General features: G+C 53.9%; 1 protein-coding gene across 2 annotated transcripts in view; it reads left to right on the plus strand.

Annotated features, from left to right (window-relative positions):
• Nucleotides 1–17820, plus strand: part of lamb2 (laminin, beta 2 (laminin S)) — a 36825-nt gene extending 19005 nt beyond the window's left edge. For both annotated transcript variants that reach the window (XM_084680887.1, XM_084680888.1), the window contains 22 exons: nucleotides 56–191; nucleotides 433–585; nucleotides 1061–1188; nucleotides 2146–2278; nucleotides 3258–3450; nucleotides 3764–3907; nucleotides 4024–4255; nucleotides 5081–5244; nucleotides 7465–7689; nucleotides 8763–8980; nucleotides 9099–9195; nucleotides 11451–11713; nucleotides 12112–12221; nucleotides 12720–12904; nucleotides 13141–13382; nucleotides 14012–14215; nucleotides 15078–15222; nucleotides 15388–15595; nucleotides 15776–15917; nucleotides 16042–16218; nucleotides 16375–16534; nucleotides 17162–17820. In XM_084680887.1, the coding sequence (XP_084537013.1) occupies nucleotides 56–191; nucleotides 433–585; nucleotides 1061–1188; nucleotides 2146–2278; nucleotides 3258–3450; nucleotides 3764–3907; nucleotides 4024–4255; nucleotides 5081–5244; nucleotides 7465–7689; nucleotides 8763–8980; nucleotides 9099–9195; nucleotides 11451–11713; nucleotides 12112–12221; nucleotides 12720–12904; nucleotides 13141–13382; nucleotides 14012–14215; nucleotides 15078–15222; nucleotides 15388–15595; nucleotides 15776–15917; nucleotides 16042–16218; nucleotides 16375–16534; nucleotides 17162–17298 (3796 nt within the window). In that variant the 3' untranslated portion in view covers nucleotides 17299–17820. The remainder of the gene's footprint in view (nucleotides 1–55; nucleotides 192–432; nucleotides 586–1060; nucleotides 1189–2145; nucleotides 2279–3257; nucleotides 3451–3763; nucleotides 3908–4023; nucleotides 4256–5080; nucleotides 5245–7464; nucleotides 7690–8762; nucleotides 8981–9098; nucleotides 9196–11450; nucleotides 11714–12111; nucleotides 12222–12719; nucleotides 12905–13140; nucleotides 13383–14011; nucleotides 14216–15077; nucleotides 15223–15387; nucleotides 15596–15775; nucleotides 15918–16041; nucleotides 16219–16374; nucleotides 16535–17161) is intronic.
• Nucleotides 17821–18089: the final 269 nt, after the last annotated feature.

Raw genomic sequence — 18089 nt, forward strand, 5'->3', positions numbered from 1 at the left:
TACTCTCTGCTGCCCTCTCCTGTCATGGTAACATGAGCCGTGTGTGTGTCCTCAGCTGCTCCATGGAGACAGGCCAGTGTCGCTGTCGTAGTCACATGACCGGCCGCCAGTGCACCCAGGTGCTCTCTGGGTATTTCTTCATGGCTCTGGACCACCTGACGTACGAGGCTGAGCTGGCTGGGATGGGACAGGTACCCATACTGTAGGACTGCTGCCTTAGTGGGCCAGGTACCCATACTGTAGGACTGCTGCCTTAGTGGGCCAGGTACCCATACTGTAGGACTTCTGCCTTAGTGGGCCAGGTACCCATACTGTAGGACTTCTGCCTTAGTGGGCCAGGTACCCATACTTTTCTGTCTACATGTCTCTTCTACTTGGTGTTTGACACTGTGTGTGTGTGTGTGTGTGTGTGTGTGTGTGTGTGTGTGTCAGGGCTGCAGCGTGGAGCTCAGGGAGCAGCAGGCCGCAGCCTCCTGGACGGGTACTGGGTTCGCCCGCGTGCCAGAGGGGGGAAGCCTGGACTTCTCCATCAACAATGTGCCCTTCTCCATGGAGTATGACCTGCTCATACGCTACGAGACACAGGTCGGCATGAGTGTGGGCTTGTGTGTGTGTTCATCCTGTGTGTGTGTGTGTGTTGATGCTGTGTGTGTGTGTTGATGCTGTGTGTGTGTGTGTTGATGCTGTGTGTGTGTGTTCATCCTGTGCGTGTGTGTGTGTGTGTTGATGCTGTGTGTGTGTGTTGATGCTGTGTGTGTGTGTGTTGATGCTGTGTGTGTGTGTTGATGCTGTGTGTGTGTGTTGATGCTGTGTGTGTGTGTTGATGCTGTGCGTGTGTGTGTTGATGCTGTGTGTGTGTGTTGATGCTGTGTGTGTGTGTGTTGATGCTGTGTGTGTGTGTTGACCGTGCTGTGTGTGTGTGTGTGTTGATGCTGTGTGTGTGTGTGTTGATGCTGTGTGTGTGTGTTGATGCTGTGTGTGTGTGTTGATGCTGTGTGTGTGTGTGTTGATGCTGTGTGTGTGTGTTGACCGTGCTGTGTGTGTGTGCGTGCGCTCACAGCTCCCCAGGAACTGGGAGGAGCTGCGTGTGATCGTGGAGCGTCCAGGGCCCATCCCGACCAGCAGCCCCTGTGGGAACACCATCCCTGCTGACGACAGACGCTCGCTCTCTCTGCCAGCTGGCTCCAGGTGACACACACAAACGCACGCACGCTGTTCATACAGAGACTATTTATTAGTGGTGGGCCGTTATCGGCGTTAACGTGCTGCATTAACGTGAGACTCTTATCGCTCAATACATAAAATATTGCCGTTAATCTATTCTCAAAGTTGGCTTGGGAGCTGGGTCTATACTACGCAAGGTATGATGACTTTCACCTGATATTTTAGCGCGGATGTATACCTAGCCGAATTGCACTGTAGGGAGCGAGAACGAGTCTTCGAACCTGTGTGTATACTTTGTGTATGAAATTATCACATCAAACGTGACGTGCTAACATGGATGCAGCTATGAAGCCGCCTGGTTTGCTTCAGGGAAAATGTATTTTTAAGAAGCTTCCCAATGGAAACCTCGACAAGACTAAGATTGTTTGAACCTTGTGCTATGCGGAATTGGTTTACTGTACAAGTTCTTCCAGTCTCAAATACCACCTAAACGCAAAGCATCCCTTAGCTAATGCGGAAGATGCCGGGCCAAGCACTGATGTAGCGCAGGGGAAGAGTCGTCGTCAAACTACTGTTTGAGTGCAACCGAGCCAAACTAACTAATCTAATAAACAGTTAATAAACATCTTATTTTCTTCACCAATAATCATAGTAGAACAGCTTTCTCAAGCAGTTTGTGATGCATTTTGGAAACAGGAGATGAGCCCCTGGTCTAATGTGCCACCTGGCTTGAGAAACCCGTTCTCAAAGACTTACTTTTAGTCATTACTTGGGTAGCACACATTCTGAATGACTTCGGCGGAATTCTAATGAGCCATTTTAATCGAGATTAATCTAGATTAATGTCAATATGACAGTGAGATTCATCTGGATTTTTAAAAATTATCTATGCCCACCACGAATATTTATATATATATATATATATATATATATATATATAAAAATAATATATATGTAGTGTATTAATCCGTGTGTGTGCAGGTTGGTGGTGCTGCCCCAGTCTGTGTGTCTGGAGAGAGGGGTGAGTTATACTCTGAGGCTGGAGTTCATCCGTTACCAAGACGGCAACAACATTCTGACCGGCTCCTCCAACATCTACATCCTGGTGGACTCTGTGAGTAGAACCTGACTATCTGACTCCCTGACGCTCTGACTCCCTGACGCTCTGACTCTCTGACTCCCTGACGCTCTGACTCCCTGACGCTCTGACTCTCTGACGCTCTGACTCCCTGACGCTCTGACTCCCTGACGCTCTGACGCTCTGACTCCCTGACGCTCTGACTCCCTGACGCTCTGACTCTCTGACTCTCTGACTCCCTGACGCTCTGACTCCCTGACGCTCTGACTCTTTGACTCCCTGACGCTCTGACTACCTGACGCTCTGAATCCCTGACGCTCTGACACCCTGACGCTCTGACACCCTGACGCTCTGACTCCCTGACTCCCTGACGCTCTGACCCTCAGACTCCCTGACGCTCTGACTCCCTGACGCTCTGACTCTGACCCTCTGATGCTCTGACTCCCTGACGCTCTGACTCCCTGACGCTCTGACTCTTTGACTCCCTGACGCTCTGACACCCTGACGCTCTGACTCCCTGACGCTCTGACTCCCTGACGCTCTGACCCTCAGACTCCCTGACGCTCTGACTCCCTGACGCTCTGACTCCCTGACGCTCTGACTCTGACCCTCTGATGCTCTGACTCTCTGACGCTCTGACTCTGATGCTCTGACTCCCTGACGCTCTGACTCTGACGCTCTGATGCTCTGACTCCCTGACGCTCTGACTCTCTGACTCCCTGACGCTCTGACTCTGACGCTCTGATGCTCTGACGCTCTGACTCCCTGACGCTCTGACTCTCTGACTCCCTGACGCTCTGACTCTGACGCTCTGACTCTGACGCTCTGACTCCCTGACGCTCTGACTCTCTGATGCTCTGACTCTCTGAAGCTTTGGCGTTTTGACTCCCTGACACTCTGACTCCCTGATGCTCTGACTCCCTGACGCTCTGACTCTCTGATGCTCTGACGCTCTGACTCCCTGACGCTCTGACTCCCTGATGCTCTGACTCTCTCCCTCTGTCCATCCCTCCAGATCTCCTTGCTCCCTCGCTACTCCTCCCTGGAGATGTTCACCGCCGGAGACCCCTCCTCTGTTGCCAGGAAACAGAGTTATGAGCGCTACCGTTGCCATGATGGCGGCAAGGCGGTGATCCGTCCCGCTATGAGTGACTTCTGTGCCGAGCTCATGACCAGCATGTCTGCCGTCATCAACGACGGAGCACTGCGTACGTCTCAACCCTGTGTGTGTGTGCAGGGGCGCCGCCACGAATTTTGGGCCCCTTGAAAAGAAAGAAAAAAATATGTTTCAGCCTAATTTTTGGGGGTCAGTCAGGGGTCAGTCAGGGGCCCTTAGAATTGTCCTCACTTTCCCCCCCTATAGGACGCCCCTGTGTGTGTGTGCGTGTGTGTCCGTGTGTGTGTGTTTGTGTGACGGAGCGCTGCATACGTCTCAACCCCCCCCATGCAGATCACACCAACTCTCTTACCTCTATGATGAGCTCTATATTAACTTCGTCCATGAACGCCTCGCCCCCACAGTGTGTGGGTGTGACCTCCAGGGGGCGTTCAGCTCCGTGTGCAAGGTGCGTGGGGGCCAGTGTCACTGCAGGCCCAATGTGATTGGACGACGCTGCAACCAGTGTGCCCCTGGGACATACGGGTTTGGACCTGCAGGATGTAAAGGTGAGGACACACACACAGACTTTCACCTACACACACACACACACACACACACACAGAATGCTCATATGGCCCCCCCTGCCACCTCCAAACCCCCTAACCCCCCTCCCCTCCCCCAGCCTGTGACTGCAGCGTGGAGGGCTCCCTCTCTAGGTTCTGTGACCAGCTGGCTGGTCAGTGCCCGTGTCGCGCGGGTGCGTTTGGTTTGCACTGCGACGCGTGCCAGCCGGGTCACTGGGGCTTCCCTAACTGCCGGGCCTGCGAGTGTAACAGCCACGCAGATGCCTGTGACCAGAGGACTGGAGCCTGCCTGGGCTGCAGACACCACACCGGGGGTGACAAGTGTGACAGGTGTGTGTGTGTGTGACCGGTGTGTGTGACAGGTGTGTGTGTGTGTGACCGGTGTGTGTGACAGGTGTGTGTGTGACCGGTGTGTGTGACAGGTGTGTGTGTGTGTGACCGGTGTGTTTGTGACAGGTGTGTGTGTGTGCTCTGTGTGTGACAGGTGTGTGTGTGACCGGTGTGTGTGACAGGTGTGTGTGTGTGTGACCGGTGTGTTTGTGACAGGTGTGTGTGTGTGCTCTGTGTGTGACAGGTGTGTGTGTGACCGGTGTGTGTGACAGGTGTGTGTGTGTGTGACCGGTGTGTTTGTGACAGGTGTGTGTGTGTGCTCTGTGTGTGACAGGTGTGTGTGTGACCGGTGTGTGTGACAGGTGTGTGTGTGTGTGACCGGTGTGTTTGTGACAGGTGTGTGTGTGTGCTCTGTGTGTGACAGGTGTGTGTGTGACCGGTGTGTGTGACAGGTGTGTGTGTGTGTGACCGGTGTGTTTGTGACAGGTGTGTGTGTGTGCTCTGTGTGTGACAGGTGTGTGTGTGCTCTGTGTGTGACAGGTGTGTGTGTGCTCTGTGTGTGACAGGTGTGTGTGTGCTCTGTTTGTGACAGGTGTGTGTGTGTGTGACAGGTGTGTGTGTGTGTGACAGGTGTGTGTGTGACAGGTGTGTGTGCTCTGTGTGTGACAGGTGTGTGTGTGTGCTCTGTGTGTGACAGGTATGTGTGTGCTCTGTGTGTGACAGGTGTGTGTGTGCTCTGTGTGTGACAGGTGTGCTCTGTGTGTGACAGGTGTGTGTGTGACAGGTGTGTTTCTCAAACTGACACGCCCTCTTTCCCATTCCAAGGTGTGCCAATGGTTACTACGGTAACCCTGTTCTGGGCACAGGTAACCAGTGCCGCCCGTGCCCCTGTCCAGACGGGCCAGACACCGGACGCCATTTTGCTGCTTCCTGTTACCAGGACAACCGCAACAGACAGGTGGTCTGCAACTGTAACCAAGGTTACACAGGTCAGGCCATGCCTTCCTCTGTCTCCTCCTATCATGTCTTCTTTCCTTTTTTCCTCTCCTCCTCCTCCTCTTCTCTCTGTTCTCCTCTCTCCTCCTCTCCTCTCGGCTGTCCTCCTTCTCTCCCCTCTCCTCCTCCTCCTCTCTCTCCTCTCTGTTCTCCTCTCTCCTCCTCTCCTCTCGGCTGTCCTCCTTCTCTCCCCTCTCCTCCTCCTCCTCTCTCTCCTCTCTCGCCTACTCTCTACTCTCCCCCTCATTGGTAGAGGAGGAGAGAGGTGGTGACCCCCCACTCCCTCCCCTCCCACCTCCTACGACACTCGCTGCATGGCTTCAGCCCCCCCCCCCCAGAACATGGAACATCTGGGGTTCTATGTGGAACATTAAAGTTTGTTCTTTCTGGAACATCAAGGTTGTATCTGTATAATAATTAGGTTAAATGTGGAACATTATGGTTCTATGAGGAATATTTTAGTTGTATGTGGAACATTAGGGTTCCAATGGAAACAGTATAGGGTTATTCATGGAATGTTAGGGTTGCATCTGGTACTTCATGGTGGAACATGAGGGCTCTATCCAGACCAGACAGATACATAGCCCCTTGTGTTTGTAAGACTGCCCCCCCTCCCTATCTCTGCCCCCCCCCTCCCTCACCTCCTCCACTGGGTTCCTGTTATCACATGGTCCACACTGTCAACTCTCCTGTACGGGGCTGTAATCTCAGGATATCCTGTCGGGGGAGGGGGCGGGAGGGGGTGGCAGCTGGAGGCTGTCTATCATACTAAGCCCCTCCCACATCCTGTCCACTCCCACCACCTCCCTTCTCCGTCTTCTGCTCTCTCTCTCTCTCTCTCTCTCTCTCTCTCTCTCTCTCTCTCTCTCTCTCTCTCTCTCTCTCTCTCTCCCCTCTCTCTCTCTCTCTCTCTCTTTCCCCTCTCTCTCTCTCTCTCTCTCTTTATCTCTGTCTCTCTCCCCCCCCCTCTCTCTCTCTCTCTCTCTCTCTCTCTCTCCCCCTCTCTATCTCTCTCTCTCTCCCCCTCTCTCTCTCTCTCTCTCTCTCTCTCCCCCCTATTTTGACGATCTGAAACGCAAGTATCAAAACGCAAAGCGCAAGTAACTTTGTGGGCGTGACTTCAGCTTGGTTGTTATTTTGCCGGCGGAATAAATGACTTTGCGCCTGGCGCAAATCTAAAAAGGGTTGGTCTGAAGTAGCTACATTACTAATGGGTGTGGTTTGGGCGTAACGTGCAATAAACCAATCAGAGCATCATCTCACATTCCCTTTAAGAGCAGCGCTTGTTCCATAGCGAATTGCTATTAACGGCGGATTTGCCAGGCGCACGCCAGCGGTTCACAGCCGAGGAGATCAACGTTGTCGTCAGGGCCGTAAAATATACAGAAGTGACATTGTATGAGAAAGGCAGAGCAGTTTTCTCATTGCACTAAATTGCCCACTCATGCTACTCATTCAAATTATTATTCTTATTTTTACATGTATATATATTTTTTTAAATTGTTATATTTTAAAATTGTTTAGTTCTTAGCATTAGTTTAAGTAATGTACTTAATTTATACCAGCATATGTTTATTGTTTGCACCTTCCTACCACAGCAAATCGCGTATTTGTGTAACATAAGCTTCATGGCGAATAAACCGAATTCTCATTCTGATCGGCATGGGAGAAGAAACCTAACCAAATTAGCTTCGGATAAACAGTCATGGGAGGAAATTGCCACCGTTGTTACAAATGAAGTTCACATACATAGAAATTCCTTGTGAAAATCTTTTTATAATCATTGAAGAAATGTAACACGCCATAAACCAAAACAAAGTAACTGAGCTTCGCAGAAAGAAGACCCTGGCCTCGCCAGCAGTGTGCACGGACTAAGCTTACGCCCTTAAAATAGCATCTGAATATTACGCCATTGACTTTAAACCACGTTTTTCCTGGTCAGTAGTGGAATTGTTTTTCGGAAACTGCAAAATAGCAGCAGGGAACGTTTGCACCGGAACACGCCTCCTTTTTCGCTGAACCGCCCACGGGAGCGCAAAGTCATTTCGACCTGCGTCTGTGGAGGGAAAAGTCGGCTTTGCGTCGAGTGCAAACTAGGAATGACACTTGCGTCGTTGACTAAGTCAATTGCGCTGGGTGCAAGATAGGGCCCTCTATCTCTCTCTCTCTCTCTCTTAGTCTTCGCTCAGCCTCTCTCTCTCTCTCCTCCTCAGGCTCGAGGTGTGAGGAGTGCGCTCCTGGTTTCTACGGTAACCCCTCCCAGCCCGGTGGGCGGTGCCAGCCGTGCAGGTGCAGCAACAACATCGACATGTCGGACCTGGGGTCATGTGACCGGCGCAGCGGCGAATGCAGGAAGTGTCTGTACAACACGGAGGGGCCAGACTGCGGAGTCTGCAAGAGTGGTTACTACGGAGACGCCTCGCGACGCAACTGCCGGAGTGAGAAGGAGGGAGGGAGGGAGGGAGGGAGGGAGGGAGGGAGGGAGGGAGGGAGGGAGGGAGGGAGGGAGGGAGGGAGGGAGGGAGGGAGGGAGGGAGGGAGGGAAGGAGGGAGGGAGGGAAGGAAAGAGGGAGGGAGGGAAGGAAAGAGGGAGGGAGGGAGGGAGGGAGGGAGGGAGGGAGGGAGGGAGGGAGGGAGGGAGGGGAGGGAGGGAGGGAGGGAGGGAGGGAGGGAGGGAGGGAAGGAGGGAGGGAGGGAAGGAAAGAGGGAGGGAGGGAAGGAAAGAGGGAGGGAGGGAGGGAGGGAGGGAGGGAGGGAGGGAGGGAGGGAGGGAGGGAGGGAGGGAGGGAGGGAGGGAGGGAGGGAGGGAGGGAGGGAGGGAGGGAGGGAGGGAGGGAAGGAGGGAGAGAGGCTGCAAAAACCTTATTTCAAATGTAAAAGATCCTAACTAATATCCTATCCTCCTTTTCTCCTTGTTCCTCCCCCCTGCCCCTCCCCCCTGCCCCTCCCCCCTGCCCCTCTTCCCTGCTCCTCCCCCTGCTCCTCCCCCCTGCTCCTCCCCCCTGCTCCTCCCCCTGCTCCTTCCCCCTGCCCCTCCCCCCTGCTCCTCCCCCCTGCTCCTCCCCCCTGCCCCTCCCCCCTGCTCCTCCCCCCTCCCCTCCCCCCTGCTCCTCCCCCCTGCTCCTCCCCCCTGCTCCTCCCCCTGCTCCTTCCCCCTGCCCCTCCCCCCTGCTCCTCCCCCCTGCTCCTCCCCCCTGCCCCTCCCCCCTGCTCCTCCCCCCTGCTCCTCCCCCCTCCCCTCCCCCCTGCCCCTCCCCCCTGCCCCTCCCCCCTGCTCCTCCCCCCTGCTCCTTCCCCCTGCCCCTCCCCCTGCCCCTCCCCCCTGCTCCTCCCCCCTGCTCCTCCCCCCTGCTCCTCCCCCCTCCCCTCCCCCCTGCCCCTCCCCCCTGCTCGTCCCCCCTGCCCCTCCCCCCTGCTCCTCCCCCCTGCTCCTCCCCCTGCTCCTTCCCCCTGCCCCTCCCCCTGCTCCTCCCCCCTGCCCCTCCCCCTGCCCCTCCCCCCTCCCCTCCAGAGTGCACCTGTAACTTCCTGGGTACGGAGCGAGGCCAGTGTTCCTCCCGTGAGGAGTGTGTGTGCCAGCGAGCGTCAGGCCAGTGCCAGTGTCTCCCCGGCGTGTCGGGGCTCACCTGTAACCACTGCTCCCCCGACTCCTGGAACCTGGCCAGCGGACACGGCTGCCAGCCCTGCGGCTGTCACCATGCCAACTCCCTCGCCTCCTCCTGCAACGAGGTGCGTTACCGCGGCAGCACTGTGACACGAGCGTTGTAGTGGATGATTCTGTTCAGCTGGGTGAAATACCACCTAATTAACTGTGTGTGTGCATGCTTCTTGTGTGTGTGTTCACCAGTTCACAGGCCAGTGCCAGTGTCGTCCAGGCTTCGGGGGGAAGATGTGCACCGGCTGTGAGGAGAACTACTGGGGAGACCCCCAGATCCAGTGTAGAGGTAAGGTCAGCTGACCCAGTGTAGGGGTAAGGTCAGCTGACCCAGTGTAGGGGTAAGGTCAGCTGACCCAGTGTAGGGGTAAGGTCAGCTGACCCAGTGTAGAGGTAAGGTCAGCTGACCCAGTGTGGGGGTAAGGTCAGCTGACCCAGTGTAGGGGTAAGGTCAGCTGACCCAGTGTAGAGGTAAGGTCAGCTGACCCAGTGTAGGGGTAAGGTCAGCTGACCCAGTGTAGGGGTAAGGTCAGCTGACCCAGTGGAGGGGTAAGGTCAGCTGACCCAGTGTAGGGGTAAGGTCAGCTGACCCAGTGTAGAGGTAAGGTCAGCTGACCCAGTGTAGGGGTAAGGTCAGCTGACCCAGTGTAGAGGTAAGGTCAGCTGACCCAGTGTAGGGGTAAGGTCAGCTGACCCAGTGTAGAGGTAAGGTCAGCTGACCCAGTGTAGGGGTAAGGTCAGCTGACCCAGTGTAGGGGTAAGGTCAGCTGACCCAGTGTAGGGGTAAGGTCAGCTGACCCAGTGTGGGGGTAAGGTCAGCTGACCCAGTGTAGGGGTAAGGTCAGCTGACCCAGTGTAGAGGTAAGGTCAGCTGACCCAGTGTAGAGGTAAGGTCAGCTGACCCAGTGTAGGGGTAAGGTCAGCTGACCCAGTGTAGGGGTAAGGTCAGCTGACCCAGTGTAGAGGTAAGGTCAGCTGACCCAGTGGAGGGGTAAGGTCAGCTGACCCAGTGTAGGGGTAAGGTCAGCTGACCCAGTGTAGAGGTAAGGTCAGCTGACCCAGTGTAGGGGTAAGGTCAGCTGACCCAGTGTAGAGGTAAGGTCAGCTGACCCAGTGTAGGGGTAAGGTCAGCTGACCCAGTGTAGGGGTAAGGTCAGCTGACCCAGTGTAGGGGTAAGGTCAGCTGACCCAGTGTAGAGGTAAGGTCAGCTGACCCAGTGTGGGGGTAAGGTCAGCTGACCCAGTGTAGAGGTAAGGTCAGCTGACCCAGTGTAGAGGTAAGGTCAGCTGACCCAGTGTAGGGGTAAGGTCAGCTGACCCAGTGGAGGGGTAAGGTCAGCTGACCCAGTGTAGGGGTAAGGTCAGCTGACCCAGTGTAGGGGTAAGGTCAGCTGACCCAGTGTAGAGGTAAGGTCAGCTGACCCAGTGTAGGGGTAAGGTCAGCTGACCCAGTGTAGAGGTAAGGTCAGCTGACCCAGTGTAGGGGTAAGGTCAGCTGACCCAGTGTAGGGGTAAGGTCAGCTGACCCAGTGTAGGGGTAAGGTCAGCTGACCCAGTGTAGGGGTAAGGTCAGCTGACCCAGTGTAGAGGTAAGGTCAGCTGACCCAGTGTGGGGGTAAGGTCAGCTGACCCAGTGTAGGGGTAAGGTCAGCTGACCCAGTGTAGAGGTAAGGTCAGCTGACCCAGTGTAGAGGTAAGGTCAGCTGACCCAGTGTAGGGGTAAGGTCAGCTGACCCAGTGTAGGGGTAAGGTCAGCTGACCCAGTGGAGGGGTAAGGTCAGCTGACCCAGTGTAGGGGTAAGGTCAGCTGACCCAGTGTAGAGGTAAGGTCAGCTGACCCAGTGTAGGGGTAAGGTCAGCTGACCCAGTGTAGAGGTAAGGTCAGCTGACCCAGTGTAGGGGTAAGGTCAGCTGACCCAGTGTAGAGGTAAGGTCAGCTGACCCAGTGTAGGGGTAAGGTCAGCTGACCCAGTGTAGGGGTAAGGTCAGCTGACCCAGTGTAGAGGTAAGGTCAGCTGACCCAGTGTAGGGGTAAGGTCAGCTGACCCAGTGTAGAGGTAAGGTCAGCTGACCCAGTGTAGGGGTAAGGTCAGCTGACCCAGTGTAGAGGTAAGGTCAGCTGACCCAGTGTAGGGGTAAGGTCAGCTGACCCAGTGGAGGGGTAAGGTCAGCTGACCCAGTGTAGGGGTAAGGTCAGCTGACCCAGTGGAGGGGTAAGGTCAGCTGACCCAGTGTAGGGGTAAGGTCAGGGGTCATCACTTCAAGCTGGCAGGACTTGAAGCTGTAATGTGTCTCCACTCTCTCTGTTCCTCACTGCCTTTCTCTCTTTTCTCCTTATCTCCACCTCTCTCTCTCTCTCTCTCTCTCTCTCTCTCTCTCTCTCTGTTCCTCACTGCCTCTCTCTCTCTCTCTCTCTCTCTCTCTCTCTCTCTCTCTCTCTCTCTCTCTCTCTCTCTCTCACACTCTCACACTTTCCCTTCCTCTGTCCCCTTTTCCTTTTCTGTCATTCTGTGTTTCTCATGATATGTGCGTCCATGTCTCCAGCCTGTGACTGTGACCCCCGGGGTGTGGAGACGTCCCAGTGTGACCGCGGGTCGGGTCACTGCGTGTGTCAGCAGGGTGTGTCTGGGGTGCGCTGTGACCAGTGTGCCCGAGGCTTCTCGGGCCAGTTCCCCCACTGCCAGCCCTGCCACCAGTGCTTTGGGGACTGGGACCGCGTGGTCCAGGACCTGGCCAGCTGCACCAAGGAGCTGTCCGGACGGGCTCACCACATCCAGACCACCGGCCTCACCGGAGCCTACGAGAAGGTACGGCTATTTATCCTCCTATCACTCTGTTCCTTCTCTCTCGCTCTATTCCCCCCCCCCCCTCTCTCTCTCTCTCTCTCTCTCTCTCTCTGTGTCTCTCTGTGTCTCTCTCTCTGTGTCTCTCTCTCTGTGTCTCTCTCTCTCTCTCTCTCTCTCTCTGTGTCTCTCTGTGTCTCTCTCTCTGTGTCTCTCTGTGTCTCTCTGTGTCTCTCTCTCTCTCTCTCTCTCTCTCTCTGTGTCTCTCTTCCTATTTGTACCTCTCTCTCTTCCCTGTTTCTCTCTCTTTCCATCTCTCTTTATTCCACTCTCTCTCTCTCTCTTCCTCTCTCTCTTTCTCATCATTTCTTCTCCTCCTTCTTTCTCTCTCTTTTTCTGTTCATATTTCTTCTGACCTTCAGGCGTTCCGGGAGCTGGAGGAGAAGCTGGCTCGGGCACAGAGCATCGTCAACGCCCGCAACGCCACTGCTGAGGCCGTTACAAAGCTCATGGAGCTGATAGAGGACCTCAGGTACACCCCTGACCCCTGACCCCAGCCCTGACCCCTGACCTGAGCCCTGACCCCAGCCCTGACCCCTGACCCCAGCCCTGACCCCTGACCTGAGCCCTGACCCCAGCCCTGACCCCTGACCCCAGCCCTGACCCCTGACCTGAGCCCTGACCCCAGCCCTGACCCCTGACCCCAGCCCTGACCCCAGCCCTGACCCCAGCCCTGACCCTCAGAGATAGGAAGTAACAAAGTACAAATATTTAATTTCTGTACTTAAGTTGAGTCCAGTTGCTGTATTCTAATGTGCTCTTTTTTATTCTACTGTTTTAGGAAAAAAAGTTTCGTAACGTTGAAAAAATATTTTCCCAAAACATTTTGAAAGGTTGCAAAAATATTTTGCCATCTCTGCTGGCCCTGACCCCCTACCCTAGCCCTGAACCCTGACCCCTGAGAAGTCAGAGTCAGGGTTGTATGGGACAAACCCTGTGAATTCTCACCAGAGTGTTATGTCCTGTGCAGGTCTCAGATCGGAGAGACCACAGAAGCTCTGAACCGCGTGGAGGGAGACCTCACCACTGTCCAGGATAGCAACTACCAGGCCAGCAACCAACTGAGCAGCCTGGAAAGGGAGGCTCGGGAGCTTAACCTCACCTCCCAGAAGCTCCACGCTCACCTGGACATTCTCAAGAACTCCAACTTCCTGGGTGAGCCCACCTCACTTCCTGCCTCCCCCGTACCTTGCCCCCCCCTCCCTACCTTAACCTCTCCCTCCCTCCCTACTCTAACCTCTCCTCCCTCCCACCCTAACCTCTCCTCCCTCCCTACCCTAACCTCTCCCCCCCTCCCTACTCTAACCTCTCCCCCCTCCCTACTCTAACCTCTCCCCCCCTCCCTACTCTAACCTTTCCCCCCTCCCTACTCTAACCTCTCCTCCCTCCAGGTGCGTACGACAGCATCCGCAGCTCCCACAACAAGTCTCACGACGCCGAGCGCAGAGCCAACCAATCCACCATCACTTCGCCCAGCACCGTCAGCCAATCAGCAGACACTCGGCGGCGGGCCGAGCGCCTCATCTCAGCTAAGAAGGACGACTTCAACCGGAAGAACGCAGCCAACAAGAGAGCCCTGAGCGACCTGAACGTCCGGGCCCAGGGCCTGGACATGAAGAAGGTCAATGAGAAGGTGAGGATCTTCTACTTCTTAAAGATCTTCTTCCTCCATGAAGGCTGATGGTGGTTGAAGCAGGGGTCATGAAGGCTGATGGTGGTTGAAGCAGGAGTCATGAAGGCTGATGGTGGTTGAAGCAGGAGTCGTGAAGGCTGATGGTTGTTGAAGCAGGAGTCGTGAAGTCTGATGGTTGTTGAAGCCGGAGTCGTGAAGTCTGATGGTTGTTGAAGCAGGAGTCGTGAAGTCTGATGGTTGTTGAAGCAGGAGTCGTGATGTCTGATGGTTGTTGAAGCAGGAGTTGTGGTAGGGGGGTGCTACACACACTGGCACCAGAATCTTGTCACCTGGAAAGTTGTAGACGAGTGATTGGATCATAATGGAGGAAGCTGGGGGAGGGGTAGCAGGCTTTCATTTACATTTACATTTATTCATTTAGCAGACGCTTTTATCCAAAGCGACTTCCAAGAGAGAGCTTTACAAAAGAGCATAGGTCACTGAACATAACAACGAGATAGTCCCAAACATTGCAAGCAGCCAAAACATGAAGCATACATTGTGAAAAAGCTAAACAAGTGCCAAAAGGGTTCACATGAATTCACATGAATATTCATGAGGATCCCCCCCCCCCCCCTTACCTGTCGCAGGTGTGCGGTGCCCCCGGCAACGCCCCCTGCACCGACAGCCCCTGTGGAGGGGCGGGTTGCCGCGACGACGAGGGAAAACGTCACTGCGGGGGTCTGAATTGCAACGGCGCCGTGGCGATGGCGGACAGCGCTCTGGAGAAGTCGCTGCATGCAGAGAAGGAGCTGGGCAGGGCCATGGGAGAGGTGGAGGGGCTCTTCAGCAAGGTCTGCTCTCGCAGAACCACCACACAGAACCACCACACAGAACCACCACACAGAACATACCACACAGAACCACCACACAGAACCACCACACAGAACCACCACACAGAACATACCACACAGAACCACCATACAGAACCACCACACAGAACATACCACACAGAACCACTACACAGAACATACCACACAGAACCACCATACAGAACCACCACACAGAACATACCACACAGAACCACCATACAGAACCACCACACAGAACATACCACACAGAACCACCACACAGAACCACCACACAGAACATACCACACAGAACCACCATACAGAACCACCACACAGAACATACCACACAGAACCACCACACAGAACCACCACACAGAACATACCACACAGAACCACCACACAGAACATACCACACAGAACCACCATACAGAACCACCACACAGAACATACCACACAGAACCACCACACAGAACCACCACACAGAACATACCACACAGAACCACCACACAGAACATACCACACAGAACCACCATACAGAACCACCACACAGAACATACCACACTGAACCACCACACAGAACATACCACACTGAACCACCACACAGAACCACCACACAGAACATACCACACTGAACCACCATACAGAACCACCACACAGAACATACCACACAGAACCACCACACAGAACATACCACACAGAACCACCACACAGAACATACCACACAGAACCACCATACAGAACCACCACACAGAACATACCACACAGAACCACCATACAGAACCACCACACAGAACATACCAAACAGAACCACCACACAGGACCAGGGTGTTTCCCGGCAACAGCAGCTTCTTGTGTGTGTTGCTAGGTGGCGGAGGCTAAGTTGAGTGCCGAGCAGGCCCAGGCGCAGGCCCGGGCCGTGCTGGAGAAGGCTTCCAGGACCAGTGACACAGTGCAGCGCTCCAACGACCACCTCAGAGACCTCATCAAGCAGATACGGGACTTCCTCATGCGTGAGTCACCTGACTAGTCACCTGACTAGTCACGTGACCAGTCACATGACTGGATTGGTTTAGATTGATTTATTCGTTGGTTGGTTGATTGATGTGATGCAGTCGTCCATCTAAGTGATGTTGAAGTGCTGCTTTATGACCTGAGCTGACTTATGACCACTACAGAGGAGGGGGCGGACCCAGACAGCATAGAGACGGTTGCTAACGGCGTGCTGCAGCTGTCCATCCCTGCGTCGCCACAGCAGGTGCGCCACCTGGCCGAGGAGATCAAGGAGCGGGTCCGCAGCTTGGCCAACGTGGACGCCATCTTGGACCAGACGCAGGACGACGTCCGCAAGGCTGAGAAGCTGCTGCTTGATGCCAAGAGGGCCAGGTGTGTGTGTGTGTGTGTGTGTCTTGTTTAACATACCTCAGGGGGGTTTAGAATTACAGTTGGGGTTAGAATTACATTAAGGATTATGGTTAAAATGAGGCGTTAGTTGTTTTGAATGGGAGTGAATGGTCGGGCCCAACTAGGATAGCAAAACAAATGTACGTGTGTGTGTGTGAGCAGGCACGGCGCCGAGGGGGTGAGGACCACGGCGGAGGCGGTGCAGCGGGCGCTGGAGGACGCCAGGGCGGCACAGGACGCAGCAGACAAGGCCATCAGCAACGCCAGGCAGGACCTCCGAGACACAGAGGACCGCCTGGCACAGGTACACACACACACACACACATACACTCACACAGCACACACACATACACTCACACAGCACACACACACACATGTATACACAGGTGTGTCCAGGTAGAGTCAGCTGTGTGTGTGTGTGTGTCCAGATCGAGCTGGAGACGAGCAGTGGGGAGCAGCAGCTGGGGGGGGTGGTGGGCCGGCTGGGGGGCCTCCAGGAGGGCATGGAGCTGCTGAAGACACAGAGAGCCTCCAACAGCATGGGCGCTGCCAGGGCAGAGGAGACCGCCACCATGGCCAGGGACAAGGCCTCAGAGGCCAAGCAGGTGTGTGTGTCTGGATGTGTGTGTGGCTGGATGTGTGTGTGGCTGGATGTGTGTGTGGCTGGATGTGTGTGTGGCTGGATGTGTGTATGTGTGTGGGCGTGTCTCACCTGTCTGTCTATGCGTGTCTCACCTGTGTGGTGTGTGTGTGTGTGTCAGATCCTGGAGGGGGAGTTGAGAGATAAGTACCAGACGGTGCAGGGCCTGGTGGACAGGAAGGCCGGAGCTGTACAGGAAGCCAAGCAGAAGGCTGAGCGTCTCCGGGACCAGGCCAAGGAGTTGCTGAGGGACGCCCAGGACAAGCTGCAGAGGCTGGCAGGTGTGTGCCTGCGGGAGGGGGGGGCGTGGCTGGGGGGGGGGAGGTTTGGGGGTGTTGTGTGTGTATATGTGTGGCTGGTTGTATAGAGAAGGAGGGATGTGTGTCTGTTTGTGTCAGCCTGGGCGAGGCACGCAGGATAGAACTGAGAAGTCTTTGTTTTGGAGAAGCAACTGTTCCAACGTTCACATCAACCGCATTCTCAGAGCAGTTTCGCCCTCTAGTGGGTGGACATGTTCCCTGCACTGTGTCTGTCAACCTGTAAGAGTGACGTGATGTTGAAGACAGGACAACCGCTGAGATTTTGGGACAGTGTGCACTGGAACAGATAGTAAAACACATTGTTTACCTTGAGCCACTAACAGGACATGATTCATGCTAGTAAACAAATATATAGATAAATAGGTCCAACCTTTAGATTTTTATTTTTACATTTTATTAGTTTGGCAGACACTTTTATCCAAAGTAAGATGCATCTAAAAAGAACGGTAGAAAATCAAGGATCAGTATTTAGTTGGCCAAGAAATGTTCTGTGTTTACCAGACTGTGTGAAGGAACCACATCTCAACTACCAGGTACAGTGTAACAACAATAATAATAACCCTAATAACAACAAGTGTTGTTCTTTAGAGCTGGAGAAGGACTACGAGGAGAACCAGCGGACATTGGAGGGCAAGGCCAGGCAGCTGGACGGCCTGGAGGACAAGATGAGAGGCATCCTCAACGACATCAACAAGCAGATACAGATCTACAACACCTGCCAGTAACACCTGTCCAGAAACACTTGTTTAGAATGTATACAAACACCTGTTTAGAACGTATACAAACACCTGTTTAGAACGTCTGAAAACGTCTATCCAGAATGTCCAGGAACACCATGAATGTGTCAACCAGTGTACAATGTCCTCAATCACCTGTTTAGAACATCCACACCTTTTTAGAATGTCCAAAAGCACATCCAGAATGTCCAGAAACAGTTCTAGAATGTCCAGAAACAGCTCTAGAATGTCCAGAAACAGCTTTAGAATGTCCAATATCACATCAAACATTTGGGGCTTGTTACTGTTTCACACATGTCTAGAAACCCTGAGCTCTGAAATGGCTACACACATGTTCTTGTACCAAATATTTGCCTTTTTCTCCTTCAGAATCTGTTCATTTGCGTTGAACTAGCATACTGTATAATCTTGTGGAGATTGCATTTTAGGAACTGTGTACTGGCTTGGTTGTCAATTGTGTGAATATTTCAGAGTACTGTAATAAATACCACCCTGTTTGGGGATATCTTACATTTCCAGAGACCCTTTAAGGCTAGACTTGAGTAAGTGCAGATAAGTATATTTATATATTTATATATTTGATTATATAAATATACGTATACTATAGCAATAAACACTGATATTTTCTTTTTTACCAGTCTTAGTCTAGTAAGCGCAATGAGCCACAATTAGGTAAGCGTTTAGAAAGTACGCCAAACATGCTATATTACCATACGGTGTATAGCTTTCCATTGGAAATGAGTTGCCCCAAAGTTCCGCAAAATGATTTATGTGCTGCT

Source organism: Hypomesus nipponensis, chromosome 18, assembly GCF_054491055.1.
Source record: "Hypomesus nipponensis isolate SF chromosome 18, ASM5449105v1, whole genome shotgun sequence".
Classification (NCBI taxonomy): domain Eukaryota; kingdom Metazoa; phylum Chordata; class Actinopteri; order Osmeriformes; family Osmeridae; genus Hypomesus; species Hypomesus nipponensis.